At 36.1% G+C, this 21,413-nt stretch overlaps 1 protein-coding gene across 4 annotated transcripts in view; it reads right to left on the bottom strand.

Moving 5' to 3' along the window:
• Nucleotides 1-21,413, bottom strand: part of nmo (serine/threonine-protein kinase nemo) — a 362,063-nt gene that overhangs the window by 33,836 nt on the left and 306,814 nt on the right. The window contains exon 10 of one of the 4 annotated variants that reach the window (XM_090406024.1): nucleotides 9,275-9,323. The exons of 2 other annotated variants lie outside the window; for them this stretch is intronic. In XM_090406024.1, coding sequence (XP_090262150.1) covers nucleotides 9,314-9,323 — 10 coding nt within the window. In that variant the 3' untranslated portion in view covers nucleotides 9,275-9,313. Of the gene's footprint in view, nucleotides 1-9,274; nucleotides 9,324-14,421; nucleotides 14,496-21,413 lie in introns of those variants that run through there. One more of the 4 variants, XM_090406023.1, reaches the window with a different exon arrangement.

Genomic DNA, 21,413 nt, shown 5'->3' with positions numbered 1-21,413 from the left:
TGAATATGTTAAAAATATTGTCATTTTCTGTGCAAGTAATACCAAAAGCCCATGTATAAAAACTCAGAAGAATTAACCTGCTAAACAGAGTAAACAAAAGATGTCTTAAAATAGAAGTTCAAAGGGCAATACTTTAGAATTTGGAAATGTATTTGATGTTAATATTTAGTATAGAGGAAACCTATTGTATTCAAAGCCAGTCCAATACCGCCTTCAAGGCCAATAGTAAAAGAGAGCGGGCGGTATACATCAGAAGGTGTCCGCTATGCTCTAAAAGGATTAAACGTACTCTTCAGGAAGAGCTAGAAGTCTGACCTTCAATTAGGTTAAGAGTTTGCGTGTGAAAGTACAGGGGGTCGCAGACCTTAATTCAAAGTTTGCGCAGGAATATTTGGGGATTCCAAACCTTTGCACAGGGTCCTGCGGAGAACCAAATATAAGGATCATAGAAAAGAGATCGAGATCGACATTTGAGCATCAGCAGAGTTGACGCCAGGAGAAAAAGAGGAGGGAGTCGATCCATGGACTACGTCGAATCCAGATGAGGTTGTGGAGGGAAAACCAGAGGCGAAAACCTACAAAGCGAGTAACAGCTCAGGACCAGGATGATCAAACCTTGATCGTCAGACCATACGTCCGAGTATCTATAATGCCGAAAAATCGTGCTCCAGCCCCTGCGTGCCTCTCCTCTGGAGTGGCATGCGGGGGCTGGAGCGCGATTTAAAATTAGAATAGAATAAAATAGAATAAAATTTAATTTTTATAACCAAGCTTATAAAATTATTTGGTAACCCTAATATACAGTATCCCCAAGTTAAAAAATTAATTACATCTATATCTCCTCCAGAGATTCTTATTAAAAATAAAAACACCTTGTAGCAACTTGTATAGGTAAAGTTGATAAGGCTCTGTATTACTAAAACTTTGATATTTAGGGTCTAGCTACTCACTGAGGAGACCCCAGTGAGTAGCTAGTGACCCCACCCATAATGTATTGCAGTAGACTAGAATCTATGGTTATGGTTAATAAGGCATCATAATCCCTAAATTGTGAATGGGCTGATAGTTATTTAATTTAATTGCTTAATTATTCGTGTCACTGGTATTTTTTGCATATTTAAAAAAATGTCCTAAAGAAAGCTTTCTCTAGAGCAGGGGTTCCCAACCTTTTTGTTTCCTAGAGCACATTCTAAAATACCGATAGGGTGACAGGCACCATCTATATTTTTGGAATAGCAATGCTACTGTTGCACAACAAACAAACACAATTATCTTTAAAATTAACGAAACAATATTTTTCCTCCCAGTCAGTGTTAAAATTATAGGTTCGTTGTCTTGATTCACTTATTTTAGGATTAAAAATCAAAATATTTCAAAAATTTAAGTACAAGACACCGTTAAAATTATGCGCATATAAATAGCAACAGATAATGAACAACTTCGAATGCGCATCTACACTGTATGCTAATTGTATGCATTGTATGTAATTTACATTGTATGCAATTAATACTCATCATGTATCATTAACGCATGCGTCATATAGCATGCCATGAATTGTTGTGTGATGTGCACGTGATTATTTCAAACTATATGGCACATGGTTGAACAGCGACGGGCACACACAAATTGGTCGACGGGGGGCCATGGTACCCATGGGCATAGGGTTGGGAACGCCTGCTCTAGAGTTTTTAACTTGGAGAGGAGTAACAAATAGCATTTTATTAGTGTATAGTTTGTATGATGTTTCAGCATAAATAAACAGGTTTGTTTTATTTGCAAAGTGTGCTGCTTGATCTTTTACGCAATGCACTGTTTTAAATAAACACAATCCTGTGAGCAGGGAGTTTAAAATTAGGTACAAATTAAAGTTAAGAGTTAGCCACGACTGTGAATAAATATTGAGAACAGCCTTAGTATAGAAAGCAAACTTAACTAGTATTGATAATTCTTATGCCGCAAGGAGACCTGTAGTGGTGCAGTCTTTAATCTAAACAAATTTCTAGAGATCTCTGGTATGAGGAAGGAATACTGAAGGTAGAGCAAACGAGATGAAAGTTAACAGTGTATATGAAAGGAAAAGATTAAGTTAAAAGAAGGATTAAATAAGTTTAATGAAAGAATAGAGATATAGAAGTTAGGTATAATAATAATAAATCAGAGTATGCAAGAGATACAGTAGAGGTTACAAAGTCGCAAGGTATAATCATATTACAATATAGACAAATAGCATACAGTTTACACTTCTATATCTTCAGTAATTTTGGTTTCTTTAAGTAATCTGTTAATCATGAGTAATATAGAATTCTAATGCTTTCTTCTTCTAAGGCATTTTGTATACTTGTTCTGTTTCCTGTTTTTTCTTATTTACTTCTTTCCTCTATTTTGTTAGTATTCCTATTTTAGAAACTACTAAATGATGATCTGAAAAGATTTCATTTCCTCTGTTACATCTATATCTCTCACACACATGGAACTAGTTTCTGATTAGGAATGATAAAGTCACTTATAGACTGTGTTCCTCTACCATTCCGAGTATATTTATTTATATTCTTTTTTTTTAAAAAAAAAGGAAGAAAAAAGTATTCATTTTTTAAAATGATTGAAAATATAGAAGTCTAATAGTTCTTGTTATTCATGCAAATTTCTCCATATTTACCTAAAACATTTTGGACTGGATAATTTCCAAACTGTAGCATTAAGATCTTCTGCCATGAACATATAGTCATTTTTATTGCACTTATTTAACTGTTTTTCTCCCAGAAATTTGGGAATTTCATCCCACAAAACAAGTAAATTGGCCAGTAGAACACATGTAATTTACAGACATGCAGACAACTGCATATCATAAGCAGTATCAGTTTTCAAAGGTCAAGTTGCTTGGCAGTGACATGCTGTTGGGCCTAACATGAAAAATGGCAGATGGGATTGGATATGTCACCTTACATGATGGTGCTTAGTAAGGCTTATTTGGATTTTCACTTATCTGAAGATTTATCATAATCAACATTTGCTGGTATATATATACCTTTAGAGGTGGGGGAGGGGAGTACAAATATGATATTACAAGAAGCTAATACAATTAAGAATTTGAGATAGTTCCTGATCAATGACATTATTACAAATTGGTCTATTACAATGTCAGCAGAGACTTGATCAACTCATATATTTCAATCTTCTAAGACACTTCTAGCTGCATCAACCCTTTTGGTCTTCTTCCAGGACTTTTTTTTTCTCTCCTTCAAACACTTGTTTTGCTAATCTTTCATTCTGTTTACATCACCAAATCATTTTAAATTAGTTTTCTTTACCCATTCTTGAGACTTAATAATTTCATCTTCTGTTCTGGTATCTCATTTTTGATGTGGCTGTGCTAATAATGCCACCTGGTCACTCTGCAATTTTCATCAGATGTCTTATACTGTGGTTTCCAGTCATTGATCACAGTTTTATTTCTGACCAAGCTCTCTGATCCATATGTTAAAACTATGAACAGTGCCTTTTATACTGCTCACATGGTGTTATGGCTGAATTTTTCTCCTGTTCCATATAAATTTATTACACAGCTATCTTCCCACCATACTTATTTTGGTTATCTATTTCCATATTTAACTGCTATCTTCACTTAAAAAAAATAAAATAAAAAACAACAACTAAATAGCTAAAAATGTGTAAATAAGGTTCACCGCCATTTACAATGCAGTTTTTTATTATCATTTTCTTACTATTTTTATAGTTTTTATTACTGTTATTGCTGATTTTCATCAAATTAAATAATTTATCATAACAGTAATTACTTACCTTAATCTGACTGGTCTCTTAAAGATTTACAGCTAACTTATAATTAACATCATTTGTGCAAACTAAAGAACTAATCTTAATATTTTATAAATGAATATCAAGCTTAATAGTTCATCATTTATGTGGATCTCATTATAAAGGAAAGAACTATTGCACTTAGTATTCAATTAAGAAAAGCTTAGTTCTTTAGTCTGTGTAGATGATGTTTCTTAGTTGAATGTTCTACGAGGTGCAACAACAACAAAAGACATGTTTTTGTTATAATTTATTAGAGGTTTTGCTTTAAATTTTTAAGGAAAGTCTAATCTAGATAAAATGTACAGTCTGTGGATAGTTTGCATTTGTTGAATTTGTAGTTTAACATAACATTTTAGTATAGTTTGCTAGTCTTCTTTGTGCAATATTTGAATAATAGTGGCTGCCACAATTCAGTTTGCTGATATGTTATTGCTGAGTTCACCACCATTTAAGGACTACATTTTACACAGCATACTATGTACATGCATATGTACATACTATGTATCATGTGTGAACATGTACACAGCATGTTCACACTCCAGCAGTTAGAAATGTGGCAGGTGAAAGGATGGGGACTGTATATCTGCTTAAAATGTAGAAAATTGGAAGACCTTGGCGATATCGAAATTAGCATAACATACTTTGGCAGCATTATGTCAGAAATGAGGGAATGCCAACTGAGGGCGAGGAAGATGAGAAGCATGTGAATAAGAATATAACATTAGGGAGTGTAGTAGGTTTGCAAGATGGTGTAGTTTTGGAAGGTGATGTTGATTGGGAAGATGAGTGTTGATGCTGACTCATCTTCCTGATGAGAAAGAGAGAGCATTGAGCACATAATGAATGAGTTAAGAAGTGTGAAAGAAGAGATTAGGAGACTGGAAAGAACAGAAGCGAAATGAATGAGAGTAGGAGTGAGAGAGAGATCTATGGGAATAATAAAAGGGAAGGGAGAGCTATGGAAATGATAGAAGGAAAGAGAGCTATGGGAATGATAGAAAGGAAGAGAGAGAGAAAAAAAACAGAAGGGAAGAGAATGCATTTGAAGACAGAAAAGAAAGGATGTAGGCTTCTGGAGAGAATGTTGTTCTCTGAACAAGTGAGTGTGTTGGTGCTAGGAAACTAGAAATATCAGGGTAGATGGTTGCAGGAGCAGCACCTTGTAGGAAGACTCACTTGGAAGAAGGGAGAACACACGGTGTAATGCAAAATCTGCTGGAGTCCAGAGGAAATGATAGGTATGAAAACACTTACAATGCACTGATGTTTCTTTATACAAATGGCAAGAGCATGAATAAAGGACATAAACTGATGGCAATGATAGCCTTACCCTGTCCAAAGATTATTGGGATCAGGGAGAACATAGTTGACTGAAGATGATATACTGACAAGAATAGAAGTAGTAAAGTATAGCATTTTTCAGCAGGATAGGAAAGGAAAATTCAGTGATGAAGTATTGCTTATTATCAGTGATGAGTTGTGTCCTCCCAGAGTGGAGGATTTGGAGGGGAATGGCACTATCATTTTGAGAGCATATGGTGTGAGGTGGAGGTGGCAGAACAAGATATTTAGTGGGGTGTTGCTCTAAGCCAGGGAGCATAGATGAAGAGCCAGATGAGCTTGGCAAGTGCAAAAAGAATAATCATTATGGGAGATTTTAAATACAGCAGTATAAACTGGGAAGAGGAAACCGCATGTAGTAGTAAGGGAATGGAATTTCTGCAATTCCTGAGGGACATGACAGCAGAAAGAACATGAAGTTCAAGAATTTTGGATATGAGGATAAATAGACATACAGGCATATCAAAGAAAAAGAAATTTATGTGAAATTATAAGATAGGGGATTATAATAATCTTACAATCAGCTTGAGGCAGTTCCATGGATGGGGGAATTGGAAGGTGAGATATTATTAGTGCATGGGAACTGGTGAAGAAATATTTATTAGCGGCAGTGACAAGTTGTATATCTTCAGGAAAAAGAGAACACTTCGGTGTTCATGGCAAACAATATCAAATGCAAACTGTAGGTGAAAAAGAAGTTATAAAAGAGATATAAGGAGAGGGATGGAGAGGAGAGGCATGAAGAATATAAGACTCAAACCAGGAGAGTGACTAGTATGGTAAGGAAAGCAAAACTGGATTATGAGAAGAGATTGGCTCTGAGATCCAATGAAAATCCTAACCTTGGGGTATTTCATCCTGGAGAAGTAGGTTTTAACACTAGAATGTTGGAATGGAAGTATGTTTTAATACTAGAATGTTCGAGGTTTAGAAGTGAAAGAGAAAGGTGCACAATGGGTGGAAGGAGGGTAAGATAGTGTCATTGCAAAAGTGTAGTAGCAGAATGGAAGTGTCTAACTATAGAGCAGTTTGTATTTCATCAGTAGTTGTTAAGATTTTGAAAAAATTAGTGAGAGATCACACACAGCACCTGGGCAGACGAGGGTAATGTTCATCTGTAAGTCGGCATAGATTTGTTACGGGGAACTCCTGTTTTAGTAATCTGATTGCCTTTTATAATAAAATAACGAGAGTGGTTAATGAGGGAAAGGCATTTGTTGCCATTTTTTTGGATTTTACAAAGGCATATGACAGGGTGCCACATGGTAAATTGATATTTAAGTTGCAGCACATGGGTTTAGATGCCAGGTCAGTGAATTGGGTTGGAGAGCGGCTTTCTAATAGATAACAGAGTGGTGTATGAGGGAGCAGTATAAAGGAGCCAGAAGGTTACAAGTGGGGCCCACAGGGCTCAGTACTGAGACCTGTATTGTTTAACCTTTATTTCAATGACATTGTCAATGGACTGCAGTTGTTTGTAGATGATGTGAAGCTGGGAAGGATTATTAGCAAAGTGCAGATGTAGTAGCCCTGCAAGAGGATTTGAATAAACTGGACAGATGGGCAAATGAATGGGGGAGTGTCAATTTAATTCAGCTAAATGGAAAGTCTTGAAGTTTGGGATGCATCGATGGGAAGCTGCAAACTCTGTTGAAGGAGCCGTACTGGAGAAAGTGGAGGAGGCACTGGATCTTGGGGTGATGATTGATAGAAACTTAAAGTTCAGAGGACATATCACAAAAGTGGTGAAGATAACCAAGAGGACTGCTACAATACCGAGAAGGATACTGACAAGCAGAGATGGAAGAGTTGTGATTCCATTGTGTCTCAAATAATAAGATTTATGAGGATTTTTATTGTGTTGTACTTATTAATTCATTTGTAAACCACAGAAAGCTGATTTTCAGATCTTGAAACTTACTGAAATGAAGTATTTCAATACATGAAGTGAGAGTAATTTAAAGAAAATGTATCTATTGTGGATTTCTTAAAGGCAGTAATTTCTCCAGCCATTCTTCTGTAGCATGCTGCTGTAGTGTTGATTTTTCTTAACTTCAGATCTGCATTGTCTTCTTAAAAAGTTAATAATGAAGTGGACTGTGTTATAATCTACATACAGCAGATGCTAATAATACTATATTATCTTCATCCAGAAGATATTGCACTTGGGAATTTATATCCTTGCTAAGAAAGGAAGATCTCTACTACTTTCTGGTTAAAGAAGCTTGAAAAGTATAGAAATACATTTCACTAAATTTGCTGTTCAAGATTACAATTCTAAGATGATTAAGTCTGATTTTGTTTTTCCTTTGAGCACCTTATTTCACTAGATTTGGTCAAAGGATCAGAGCTGTTAAAAGTGAGTGAGCTATTATGTTGTTAACCTTTGTCTTACAGAAGAAAATCCTATTAAGAATGGTTTGATGATTTAAAAAAAAAGCTAAGCTTTAATGGTATTTGTTATCAAGACTATCAGTTTTAAAAAAAAAAAAAATTAAATTAAATAAAAAAAAAAAAGAGAAGCCTTTATAAACTCAAGGAGCTATATGAGCTCATCCAGAGCAGGCTTTTACAAACACTCATGCCCTCGGTGGGACTCAAATCCACAACCTGTTGGTTGGAGAGCAGGTGTGTGCTATCTACTCAGCTACCCAGGCTGGCCTTATCAGTTGTCATTGCAGACAACTAGTGAATTAATTTGTATATATGACTATAAAAATTGTTTGTGGAAAGAAAATCATATATGATTTGTATCAGTGCTTGCAATTTTATCAAAACACTAATGAAGCAATAAAATCAGAGTGCAAATGTGAAAGTTTTTTTGTTTTTTTTTTGCAAGAGTTATGATATGGGTTTCAATTAGATCAAGAAACATAGGAATGCAGAAAAGTACATGTTGGTTCTAGAAAATCCCCACCACCACCATGAGGAAACACTTCCCTGGCATGGTTTAACATGAGATAATGTATGAGGCATACTAACAATCCTGTTGAACCATGGCTAAAACGTGAACACAATGTCATGGTTGACAATATGCCTCAGCTAAACTTAACACTCTGATTATGGCAATGTTTAAGAGCCTGGTATCATAGAATGTTTTGATGATTAAAAAAAAAAAGCTAAGCTTTAATGCTATTTGTTATCAAGACTATCAGTTTTTTTTTATAAAAAAAAATACAATTAAATAAAAAAAAAGAGAAGCCTTTATAAACTCAAGGAGCTATACGAGCTCATCCAGAGCAGGCTTTTACAAACACCCATGCTCACAGTGGGACTCAAACCCACAACCTGTTGGTTGGAGAGTTGAAACTTGCTGGTTTCATATAATGTATAATTTCATATATTATATGAAATTGATCCCTAGATGTTATAGAGCCAGATATGCTGTTAAAGAACATCTTACAAAATACTTGAAATGCTGTTAACAGTGGATTAGTGCAGAGCTGAACATTTTTATATAAACCACCTTGTTTTCACTAATGTTTTTGTTAAAAACATCTCAAAGTTTTTAGTTTAAAATATCTGCTGCAAATTGAAGCATCAAAAGAACACACAGTTCAGTGAAATTAAGGTGTATTTCCATGTTTCTTTGCAAAAATTACAAATATGTTAGATAATAGGAACAATAAATTGCTGAGCTAGTTGATGGTGTGGGATAGAATAGCATCTGTTTCTTCAACCAACAGGCTATAGGATTGAATCCTAACACACACACACATCGATATCTGTGAATGTCTTTAGATGGCAGATGAATTTCACCAAGGTGAAAACACTAACCTCCATACATCATTAACACAAGGTGGTACACAGAGGGAACTGGCACATCATTCTAGAATAAATTTGTGGAGTTACTCTAAAAATTACAATATTGTGCAATATATATGTATGTATACATATGTGAGTATGAGAAATAAATCAGGTGTGAAGTGGCTTGAAAAGGCTGTTATCCTTATTGCACGGAAATTTATTCTATGCAAAATAATATATATATATATATATATATTTATTTATTTATTTAATTTGATGCTTTTTGAAAAAAAATATTTTTTATTTAATCTTAAAATAATTCCAACACATTCAATATTCTAATGCTAACCTTTAGAGATTATCAGGATCAGATTTTCCTTTAAGACAAATAGCTGAGAACTCATGGATATCACAAGGGTCTGTATTTAAGTTTTGTAGATATGGAAAAGATATACGATAAGATGTTCAAGGCACCAATTATATGGTGTAAATAGTACACTACATGGAACAATACATAGTCTATACTGAAGTTATTCAGCAGTCAGAATTAAAGGAAGCACAGGAAGAAGGTTTAATGTTAAAACAGGTGTGAGGTAAGGTTACAGATATCTCCACTGTTATTCATCATCTATATGGATCACATTATGAAAGCAAATGACATTAAACCTGATATTAGAATTGATGTTAATTTCAGCTCAATGTCATACTCCTAAATAAGTCTGGTACACATCTGCAGGATTTAAATTTAAAAGTCTACTTAATTTAGTATGAAATTCAGCAATAAAAAAACAAAGATTATGAAAATAGGCAGTAACATCGAAAATATCAACTGCATCCTGAATGGAAAACTACAGAACAAACAAAACATTTCAGTTACGCATTTAGACACATTTTTTTGTGAAGATGTCAAATTAAATATGGGAATATGCAACAGAATGAGCAAAGCTTGTACTGGCAGGAAATCAAGTGAATACAAGAGAAGTGTTCAAACCAATTTTAACTTGTTAATCTGAGAGCTAGGTTAGAAATAAAACAAAGGAACAGATGGCCTCAATGGCAGAGTTATAATAAATACGAGGATATTAGGAAAGACCCTGATAATGTTAGCAATCAGGAGTGTGTAAGAAGAGCTAACTTTAAATAGTATTTAAACAGAATGGAGGAAGGTGGTAGAAAACAAGCATTTTTTACCAGGATAGTAGGGAAAGGAAAATTGTTGATAGGCGATTAATAATAATGTAAACTTAATCATGTAGTGATGATGATGGCAGGAAAAAGACCGGGAAGAAGACCAAAAAATCTAGATGTACTGATACAGTAAGAAGGACCCTAGAAGACCAAAATATAGTAATAACAATATCTGAATCTGGTAGAAAGACTAATTTGGAGGAAAACTGTTGATAGGAAGTTAGTAACAATGTACATTTTTTATGTAACACTACTGTCATAAAATCCTGTACACTCCTGAGGGTACATATTAGGAATTTGTTGATTTTTTGTTTTTAAAAATTTTTTCCTGGAAATCTGTTAATTATGACAACCCCTTTTCTTCAGCAGATCTACTGAAATTTTAAAATTTTGATGGGTTTTATTATAGCTTATTTCCAAATTATCCAATTTGGAAATATCCAATTATCCAAAAAATCTAGTCCTCACACTCCTACTAACTACACCTTAATTCAACTTCCAAGGATGACTTATTGTTCGGGCCTATCTAGCCAAATGCTGAAACATTTCCCCTGCATTAATCCTATAAAACCTTTTAAGCAACTTAAATGTTTCTATCATATCCCCTCTTTTTCTCCATTCAACCAACTTCTGCAATCTATCCTCATAGAGAACATTTCATAGACCACTCATCAACTTGATCGCTCACCTCTGAATCTTCTCCACTGCTGCCTCATCCCCAAGAAACCAAGCAAACCAGATCTCAGCACAGTAATCTATGAGTTCCAAAAGTTTCTGGCCTGACATACAAAATTCGCACCAATTTTAAAACACAATCCGTAACAGATAGCACCATCTATGGGGAGCTTAGTGTACCAGTTTTAACTCTCTACCTGTGTCATTCAGTTGAATTCACTTGTTTGACTGACACATGGCACGCTAAGTGACTGTAACATTAAAAATTGAGTTACGCGCCGTGATAAAATTTTTCATCGAAGAAGGGCTTTCTCCAAGTGCTATCAAACAGTGATTGATTTCAATAAAAGAAGCTTCCCCTTCTATGAAGGAGAAGGGGAAGCTTCTCCTTCATATTCCACCATGAAGGAATGGACTAAACAGTTTCACCTAGGAAGAGAGAGAGAGAGAGCATTGAAGATGATCCTCATGATGGTTGGCCTGTTTAAGTGATGACTGAAGAAAATGTCTTACTTGTTGAGGAGGAACTGCTCAATGATAGATGGCTGAAGCTCAAAGAAATTTCAGCAAGGTTTAGGCTTTCTATAACAGTCTATCACATAAATCATGAGAATCCATTGTCACTGGAGATAAAACCACGGTCCAATGACAATGGATTCCATCACTTTTCTCCGATTCCCTTGACAAAGCCCTAAAAACTTGCAGGAACAGGTCACACGATGCTCCTTCTGAATTAAAGATAGAAGTTGGGCCCACTTTGAACTGACTTTCGTTCCAAAAGAGAATCCATGAAATGGCACAAACCAGGTGAAGAACTACCGAGAGAAAAGCCAGGGTCACTCAGTCCACCAAGAAGATCGTGGCAACAATCTTTTGGGATTGCTGGGGAATTCTCTTAATTGACTTCAGGGAAAGGAATACCACCATGAATGTAGAATATTATGCTTCACTCCTGCACAAATTGTGTGATGCCATAAAGGAGAAGAGAGGAGGAATGCCAAGTCACGGTGTTTGCCTGTTTCACAACAATGCTCCAGTCCACATGACTATTTTTGCAAAGGCTGCAGTGAAGGACTGTGATTTCCAGGCGACTGAACACCCTACAGCCCAGATCTAACACCCAGTGATTACTACCTCTTCTTGAAACTGAAGAAAGACCTTCGACAAAGTAAATTTGCAGATGACAATGAGGTGAAGGACCCAGTTTTATGCCATTTTGCAGACAAAAGTATGGACTATTTTTTCAAGGGCATAGAAATGTTAATTCAAAGATGTGAAAAGTGTGTTGAAGTAAAGGGAGGTTATGTTGAATAGTGACATAGTTGTTTTCTTTCTATCACCTCTAAAAGTTAGTCAGGCCAGAAACTTATGGAACCACCCTCGTAGATGTGGGCGTATTAGGGCTTTATAAAGTGGAACGACAACTTCCTTATCTCTAGTTGTTCTTCAATAGCCAAATAATCTTATGAACTACTTTAGCAACCTTAGCAATATGTCCTCTAAACTTTAATACTCTGTCTACCACCATCTCTAAATGTCTAGCTTCATCTATTTCCTAGAGTACAGTGTGATACAAGACTTGTGGTCTATTTTTCTCATGCATAACTTTACATTTCTCCACATTAAACTGACACCCATTATCTTTTGTTCATACTGACAGCCTGTTTAAATTGTTCTGCAAGCTCTTCACATTGCCTTGATTAACTATTACTTTACCTAATTCCGCATCATCAGCAAATAGTCGAATATTTCTTTTCAGGTTATTTCCTGTATCATTTATGTACAAATAAACATTAGTGGTCCTAGCACTGAACCTTGTGGCATAACACTAGTCACCTATTTTCACCTTGCTTCTGTTCCTCCATATACCACTTTTTTATATGTGATATCTTTCAATATACTTAGTATACCCACCAATCAAAGCTATTTATTCTAGAATCATGAGTGGTGTGTCATGTAACAAAAGCAAATGGGAGAGTAAAAAATAAATGAATGGAACAAGAGTGTAAGGTGTGAACAAGAATTATATAAAATGCTAAAATTCTCATGTCCAATGCAAGGATTGCTATTAAAACTGGCAACAAGATCGTTTGAAACAATAAATTACATTTAAATGGTGAGAACCAGTTAATTTTATGATCTAACTAAGGACAAACTGATTAAAATGGAACAAAATTTTAATAAGCACTTCAAACCACAGTTTGAAGTGCTTATTAAATTAAGAATCACTTCAAACTGTGGTTCGAAGTGATTCTTAAAATCCCACATAGTCAAGTTACTGGTATACAAGTAAAAATTATTTTTTTTTTTTTTAAATGTTTTATTCTACTCTTACCAATGTAAAATTAAAATAAATAACATTGTTAATGCTAGTGACAAGTAAAAACTCTCAAGGTGTAATCTGCTTACTTCACAAATCCTAAAAACATTGTCTTGATAAGTCAATTATTGCCATCATCAAATTCCTAATATATTACTCTCAGAAGGTGTACAAGATATTACAATAGTATGCAGTTTTTTTTGTCTAGTACTAACTTATATCAATAATTTTCCTGCATTTTAATCTGTTATCAGTCAAGACTGCAATATTATCAGATCTTATATTTCTGTCTTCTAAGGCACGTCTTATTATATCAATCCACTTAGATCTTAGTCTTTATCCTGCCAACCTGACAAAAGAGAGAGAGAGAGAGAGACTTATTCTGCACCTAAACTCTCCCAATCTGTTTAAGTGACCATACCACCCAAGATTAGATCTGCTAACACATACTTGAATGCTAAAAAAGTAAATTCTTTTCTAATATCATCATTTTTAATATGACACAGCCATTGATGTCACATGTTCACCTCCCAATCTTTCCCAGAACTCTCATATCTATAGATATCTCCAGTCTTTCATCAACAGTTTTATATTATATCTCAGAGCTGCATTCCTTTCCCAGCTCTGAGACCCTAGTTAAAATTGGTTTGAACAAACATTCCTTATATATAGCTAGTTTTTAGTGTTCTGACTAATTTTTCAATTATTCCATATTAATTTGTTCCATTAACTTCCTACTATACTACCTTTTCTAATTCCGTTATCTATTTTCATATTTAATTGTCATCTTCTTTAAAAACTGTGCCTAAACAGAAGAAATGATTTCCTTGTCGCAAAGCTTCTTTATTCAGAATGCAGTTGATGTTTTCAATGTTTCTGCCTATTTTCATTGTCTATGTCTTTTTATTGCTGACTTTCATATCAATTTTGCAGATTCAATTTATTCAATTTAGTTAGGGAATCCTGCAGATTTGTACTGGATTTATTTAGGGATAGCACATTATTTTCACGAAATACAGAGCCAAGATTAACATATCCAATTTTGATATCAGGTTTAATGCCACTTTTCTTCATAATGTGATCCAAATATATGATAATTACAGTGGAGAATGTATACCCTTGTTTCACACCTCATTTAAAATGAAACTATTTTCATGCACTTCCTGCAATTTAACTGCTGACTTAAACTCAAACATGCACTCATTTTGATAAATTATGGAGACTACTACTGTGTTAAGAATATACATTTTAATTTCCTAATGTTTTGACCTTCATATTAGGGTCATCTGGAATATACACATATATACAGTATATATATATATATATACAGAAACAAGCTACATTACAGTTCAAACAGTATGCCAAAGTGACACTAATTTGATCAACTGCTATTCAACTGGCCTGAACTCTAGTGGGAAAAAAAAAAGAAGAAAAAAATCAAGACTATATCTCATTTTTACATGGGTAGAGAAGAAATTCATATTTTTAATACTACAATAGTGGTGGCCTAATCAATAATTTACCATAAATGTTTGTTATATTAAAGCTAAGATCCCCAAATTATAATTTACAATGACCTCCTGAACAAAAGGTTATGTGAGGAAAATGTGCGCCATCTATATTTTTGGGACTAATTAGAATGATTCCTTAAATTTGTGCTCATAAGTTTTAGGATGATGGAATGAACAAGTGCTTTTCCAGTTAATTCTACTGTAGAGTATCCATGGCATGATCAGCAAGTCCAGACTTACCATAGTTATTAATGTGCTGTTTACGTTCTTTATCCAGATAGGAATTGTGCATCCAGTTTCATGTATATAAAGCAGATTACAGGTGCACTGAACATGGTATACGCAAGCATGGGCCAAGGGAGGAAGGGGATCTGAATAAGTTCTTTAATTTTGCAGGAGATTTAAAAGGTGGCTTTAAGATTATTTTTATGTAATACTCTGTTTATTGCATTTGATATCTGTTTAATGTGTAGAAATAGCTACAGTTTTATTGTAATCTAGTTTATTTTCATTAGGTGCAGTATTGTGAAAAATTTTTTGTATAGATTTTTTGTTGTAGCCATTTTCTAGGGAGTATTGCTGATACTTTTTAATTCATGCTTATATGCTTGTTCTTGGGAGCAAATCGTTAAAGTACTGTTTTTAGTGTGTTAATGACACCCTAGTTTTTGTGTTGGGTGGTAAGAGTTGTGTGTGTGTATATATATATATATTGGCCAATATGTGTAAGCTTAAGGTAAACAATGAAGGAACAACTGCAAGAAGCAAGTAATGTAGAAAAGGAAGTGTATTGTGACTTTCAATTGTGAACTGTATGTGTTTGTTTAGGTGGCTCAGGAAGGTGTCTAAGTCTGGTGACCATGGAGTCGCATAACATTGTCAACGTACCAAAGGTAAACTTTGGGTTCTGAGGTTAAGGAATCGAGAGCATGTTGTTCAAAAGCTTCCATATAAAAGTTGGCGATGGAGTGGGGGATAATGGCAAGCCCATAAATGTGCATTATTATTGCAGGTAAAATTTATTTTGCCACAAAAAATAACCAGAATGTAGTACATGGTCAATGGGTGCCATGATCTCAAGAAGGAATTCATCATATAAAAGAATTGTGTCACTGACTGAAGAATCTGTGAAAAAGGCAGATATGTCAAAATTGACTAATAAATCACTTTTTTAAGTAGGAAAAAGCACAGAAAGTTTTGTGTGCATTTTATATAGGAGGAATGATCTACCCACTCTTTGATTGTTGATGCCAGTTGATAACTGGATCTGTCAAATACCTTCAACTATCAGCCAAAGCAGCATGTTCTGCTTATGAATCTTAGGCAAACTGTAAATTCTCTGAGAATGAGCAAAGTGCAGAAGTTTTTTAACTGTGTCTTTGAGCCAGGAAGTGACTGATTTAAGTAATTCTACTGTTTTCTTTTTAATCTGATTAGTTGGTTACAAACCTATCAACCTGTGAAATATAACCAAACTAATCAAATTAAAAAGAAAGCAGTAGAATTACTCAAATGGATTACTTAAACTGTTTAAATTACTGAAAAAAGAAATAGTTGATTCATTGTTTGAATGAATCAACTGAAATCAAATGAAAGTGAGGTGTTCAGTTAAAATAAGAGTACACTCCTTTTATCGGCTCTGGGAATCATAATATCCTAATTTGCTTTTAAAGATTTCACAGCTGCCAATTCATTTTTGGTGAGGTTGCTAATTATTGTTTTAGTATTATTTAAAATGTTAGAAGTTTCTAATCATATTTTTTCGGCTATGATAGTTGGGAGAAACCTTATACTTTTTTTATGAGAAGTATAAGGTCTAGATGCTATAGCAAATTTTAGACCTTTGCTAAATAGCAAGATTTCATCATCGTGCAGAGTTAAAAGGCTCCTGATATCACTTATTTGTGGTTGATACTGTCATCCCTAGTTTGTAGTCGATTGCTTATGTTACACTGGCTTGTGGCTGGCTGTTCTCAAAGTCATTTAATGATTAGAAAGTGAAATTTCTCTGTTGGCTGTTTAAATTTTGCCAGTTTCAATCTAAGAAATTTGGCAATAAGTTTAACTTTGTTTGTTTCTAGGACATGTTTAGCTGAGTGGTCAGTAAACTTCTCAAGGACATCCCAAGCACAGTAAATTCTGCCTTATGAAGTTTTGCTTTATGACAATCTGCTCGTACAACAATTTTCAATTATAATCAGTGCCCATTTATATGACATTGCATTCATATATTCCTACTCTTTTGTTTAGATCTCCAAAGAAGGACCAACGTTTTCTTTTTCTTTGTATCAGCTGCCTTCTCTAATGACTCGAAAAATTCTACACTTCTTCCTTAGCAGGACCTTCTGTGGAAATATAGGTACAAGTAAGTCTCATTGTCCAATTCCACATCAGTCTACTGAATACTGCCTGCCATTCAAGAAGATTATCCTCATATTTTATATTAATCATTATCCTTCTGACTGTTATTACCTAAATATAGCATCTTGTATTTGTTGCTTAGAAAGATCTCACCTGTTTTTGTCTTCTTTGTTTTGTAACACCTATTATGTCAATCTGGTACTTATCCAATTCTCGTGATAGTTTCATTTCTTTTTCATTGATTCTTCTTATGTTGATGGTGCCAATCTTGAACAATGCTAAGCTGGGATTTATTTCAGTAGTTGAATTTTTGTTGTTTGCCTTGGTTCCCTGACAAAAACAACAGTGGCCTTTTTTTTTAACTGGGAGGCACACTAGCAGCATGAAATTGTATGAAGTTGTGCCATCACATTATTTTGGTTTAAGTCAATAAGAATATAATTTTATTGGCTAAATCTCTAATTGCCAGCCCATACTTATTAATTCAGTATCCAAGTAGATACCTACTAATGCACCACAAGAAGGTGAGGATGCTGGTCCCGCCGGTAAACCGAAAGGGAATCGGGTTAATATTCCCGAACCCGGACACGGAGATCGGCCCCTCTGGGGCCAAGTGCGGTAACGCAACCGAACTCGGAGAAGTCGACGGGAGTCCCGGGGAGAGTTGTCTTTTCTTTGTAAGGGTTTGGCTCCCTGGAATCGGTTCGTCCGGAGATAGGGATGCTATCCCCATAAAGCACCGTGCCTCCTGCGGTGTCCGGAGCACTCCTGTCGGCCCTTGAAAATCCGAGGGAGAGAGTGTGATTTTCGTGCCGGACCGTACCCATATCCGCAGCAGGTCTCCAAGGTGAACAGCCTCTAGTCGATAGAATAATGTAGGTAAGGGAAGTCGGCAAGACGGATCCGTAACCTCGGGACAAGGATTGGCTCTGAGGACTGGGCCGGTTGGGCTGGGGTCCGAAGCGGGTATGGCACTGCACCGGGACTGGGCGAAACTGTCCAGTGATGGAACGGTTGAGCCCGGACCAGCGTCGGGGCCTTCTCGTGGAATGCCTCAGCTGCGCGGCGCGCCGGATGGCCCGTCTGGCGCGACCGTTTCGGCCGGCAACTAACAGCCAACTCAGAACTGGCACGGACCAGGGGAATCCGACTGTCTAATTAAAACAAAGCCTACTGCGAAATGGCTTTTGAGAGGTGTTTATGCAATGTGATTTCTGCCCAGTGCTCTGAATGTTTAAGTGAAAGAATATCAATTAAGATCGTGGGTGATCGGTGGTAGTAAACATGACTCTCATTGAGGTGGACATGTAATTACTGATTGTGAGTAATTTTAATGAAAAAATAACAGGATAATAAATGAGTAAAGTATAAACAGCCAATTTTAATTGTATATTGTGAGATAGGAGAGTGCATAAAGCACAATTGTCAAGAGAAATTTATAATTATCTAGCAGGATTATATTTTGAATGAAGATTAACTGGCAAAATCTATTGTGAGATGGGAGAGTGCTTAATTCACAGAAGTTAATTCCCGGAGACAGCTCACGCCACACCGGGTCCGGCTGGCCTCACAGAGAGGTCCCGAAGGTGATTGCTATTTGAGCAACACTTGACGTGGAGAAGTGGCCTCCAGATGTCCTGTAAAGGCATCATTTTGATTTTCCTTTTCAGTAGCATAATTCGTTGGTGTGAGTCCATTGATGGCTGCTGTAAATCACCAGGGGAAGCCTGGTGAGTGCATTTTGCACACTTGATAATTCCTGTAGTCACTTAGTGATAATACGCAGGTCTGGCAGGCCTCAGACAGAGACTGCCTAAGGAGTATGATCAGTAGGGATGTTACTACTGAAAAATGCTGCTCTTAACGTGGGGAATTGCCATCCCACCCGTGCACCTACGCACACGAGCTTTATCGTAGGGAATTTTGGCTATCTGACTACCATTGTCTGTGGTTGGGAAGAGGTGAGAGTGCCCTAAAGGCTCTCGCTGCTCCCCTATGAGCATATAACGTAGGGAATCTGTCTTTTATCCCGACTCATTGGCATTGGGCCTCTCATGTGATTGCGGATTGTGGAACTCTCTGAGTTGACACATCTAATTATGAGTTACTCTAGATAAATATGCAGAAAGGCTCAAAAAGAATAAAGAGCAAAGTTTATGATATGGTGATGTTTTTGTTCATTGATAGGGTTAGGGGGAATCTAACTTAATAGTTTTAAGTTAGTATGTAAGTTAATTCTAAGCTAGGTTAAGGAAATGAACATAGATTGGATTGGTGAAAACAGGAGTGATTTAGAGCCTTTCAGGAGAAGTTCTAGTGGCCCAGCACAGGCTGGTGCATCTTTTGACGAGAGTGAGAGCATGAATTATATAGGTCTGTAGAATAATTAATAGTGGCAAGTAATATGGCCTTTAGGTCATTAAAGCAAGAGTGTCTGAACTGATATTGTAATAGGTGAAGTTGGGGTGATGAACCTCAAGGTTGATGCAATTGTATACTATAAGAGAACACTGGAGTGGGCACTAGTGATATGAAATAGTATAATGAGAGACAGTATTATGAGGGGTGATGAACCTCAAGGTTGATGCAACTGTATACTGTAAGAGAACACTAGAATGAGCAGTAGTGGAAATCAGTATGGTTGCAGTTGACTATTGTGATTGAGTACTAATCAGGGGTATGAACCTCAAGGTTGATGCAAATGTATACTGTAGGAGAGCATAACCTGATGATAAAGATTACAGGTGAGGTTTACCCTACTGATGACTAGTCGTTGCGATAGTAATCCTGCTCAGTACGAGAGGAACCGCAGGTTCGGACACTTGGTACATGTGCTTGGTCGAGTGACCAGTGGTGCGAAGCTACCATCCGTGGGATTATGACTGAACGCCTCTAAGTCAGAATCCCGTCTAGCCACTGCAACGATACCGTTCGTGCCTCGCGCGTTAAAAGGCAGCGCTAGCCGGAGTTGCTTTCGTACCGTCACGGTGCGATCGCTCTGGCGATGAGGCCACTAGAACGGAAGCATCAAGGCAGCCGTTGAGACTATGCGGCAGCTGCTTCCTACGCAGCACCATTCAGGTGTGACGTGCGGGCACCAAATCGTCCGCAGACGACCTAGGTACTGGTCTGGGTGTCGTGCTTAGAAGAGCAGCCACCATACTGCGATTCCTTAAAAGGCTCATGAGGTTTCCTCCTCCTAGTGATAAATGGATATACTAAATATGCTATAAAAAAAGTAAAAGCAATGTAGGCTGAAAATAAAACACTTCCCTGTTACAATGTTTAGTGAAGATGGCAAACTATAAAAAGAAAGACAACAGAATTAGAAAAGGTTGTATGGTAGGAAGTCAAATGAATAAGGAAAGGAGGAATAAGGGAGAAATTCGTCAAAACACTAAATTTGCTGTACACAAGACAGTATTCAAACCAATTTTAACTTATTAATGTGAGAGAGCTAGGTTAGGAATAAAATACTTGATCAAACTGTAGATCACATTTATGTGGGATCTGTGAAAGATCAGGAGAGTGAACAGATGGCATCAATATTAGGAAGTAGCTTGATATAGTCAGCATTCAGAATTGTGTGAGAAGAGCTAGGCTGTATGGTATGGTCACTTTAACAGACTGGGAGGAAAGGTTAGAAAAACAAGTTTTTTACTAGGATAGCAGAAAAAAAGACCCAGAAGACCAAGGTGTAGGTGGACTGATGCAGTAAGAAGTGTCTTTAAAGATCAAAATATAAAATCTGATGATGTGGTGTCTTAACAGACAAAAGATTAACGTGGAAGAAATCGATAGTCATATCAAGAGTATCTCCCATATTTTATCAATTTTACTTATCTAGGTAATATAAATAACTAGTGCTCACCACTCAAATGTAATTTATTTTTTCAAAGGGCATATCAAAAGATCCTTTGAAAAAGGACCTTGCTGTCAATTATAATTTTAACAGTTACCATTTATAAACACAGCAGACATAGTAGTTGCAAAATAAACTTTGATGCTTAACCGAGTTGCCATCCTCTCTAAAAATAGTGCCTAAATAGCTGAAAGGTTTTACTTGTTCTACAGACTCTCCAGCTGGCCTAGCTGGATGCCTATGTGTTAGCAAGTCTGCTCTCCAACCAAGAGGCTATGGGTTTGAATCCACAATGGGCATGGATGTTTGAGATTATCCTACTAACTTTGTGTGGAAAGGATATCTGAGTCCCTACCACTTCTTCTAGCAGAAGGCTTCACTACCAGACCCTATAAGGACTGACCATATGTCATCCAGTGATGTCAAATAGGAATATCTAACTAACAGGTTCCAAAAGGATGATATTTTTATTGTCAATATTCATACCATATCTGTTATAACAGTTACTCAATTTAGTTAAGGAATCATGTAGACTTGTACTGGAATTATTTAAGAGTATTATAACATCATCTGCATAAAGTAAAAAAGCCTG

Source organism: Typopeltis vanoorti, chromosome 16 (genome assembly GCF_054136105.1).
Source record: "Typopeltis vanoorti isolate ZY-2024b chromosome 16, IOZ_Tvanoo_1.0, whole genome shotgun sequence".
NCBI classification, from domain to species: Eukaryota; Metazoa; Arthropoda; class Arachnida; order Uropygi; family Thelyphonidae; genus Typopeltis; species Typopeltis vanoorti.
The sequence above is the reverse complement of the archived record's forward strand: the minus strand, read 5'-3'. Positions and strand labels throughout refer to the sequence as shown.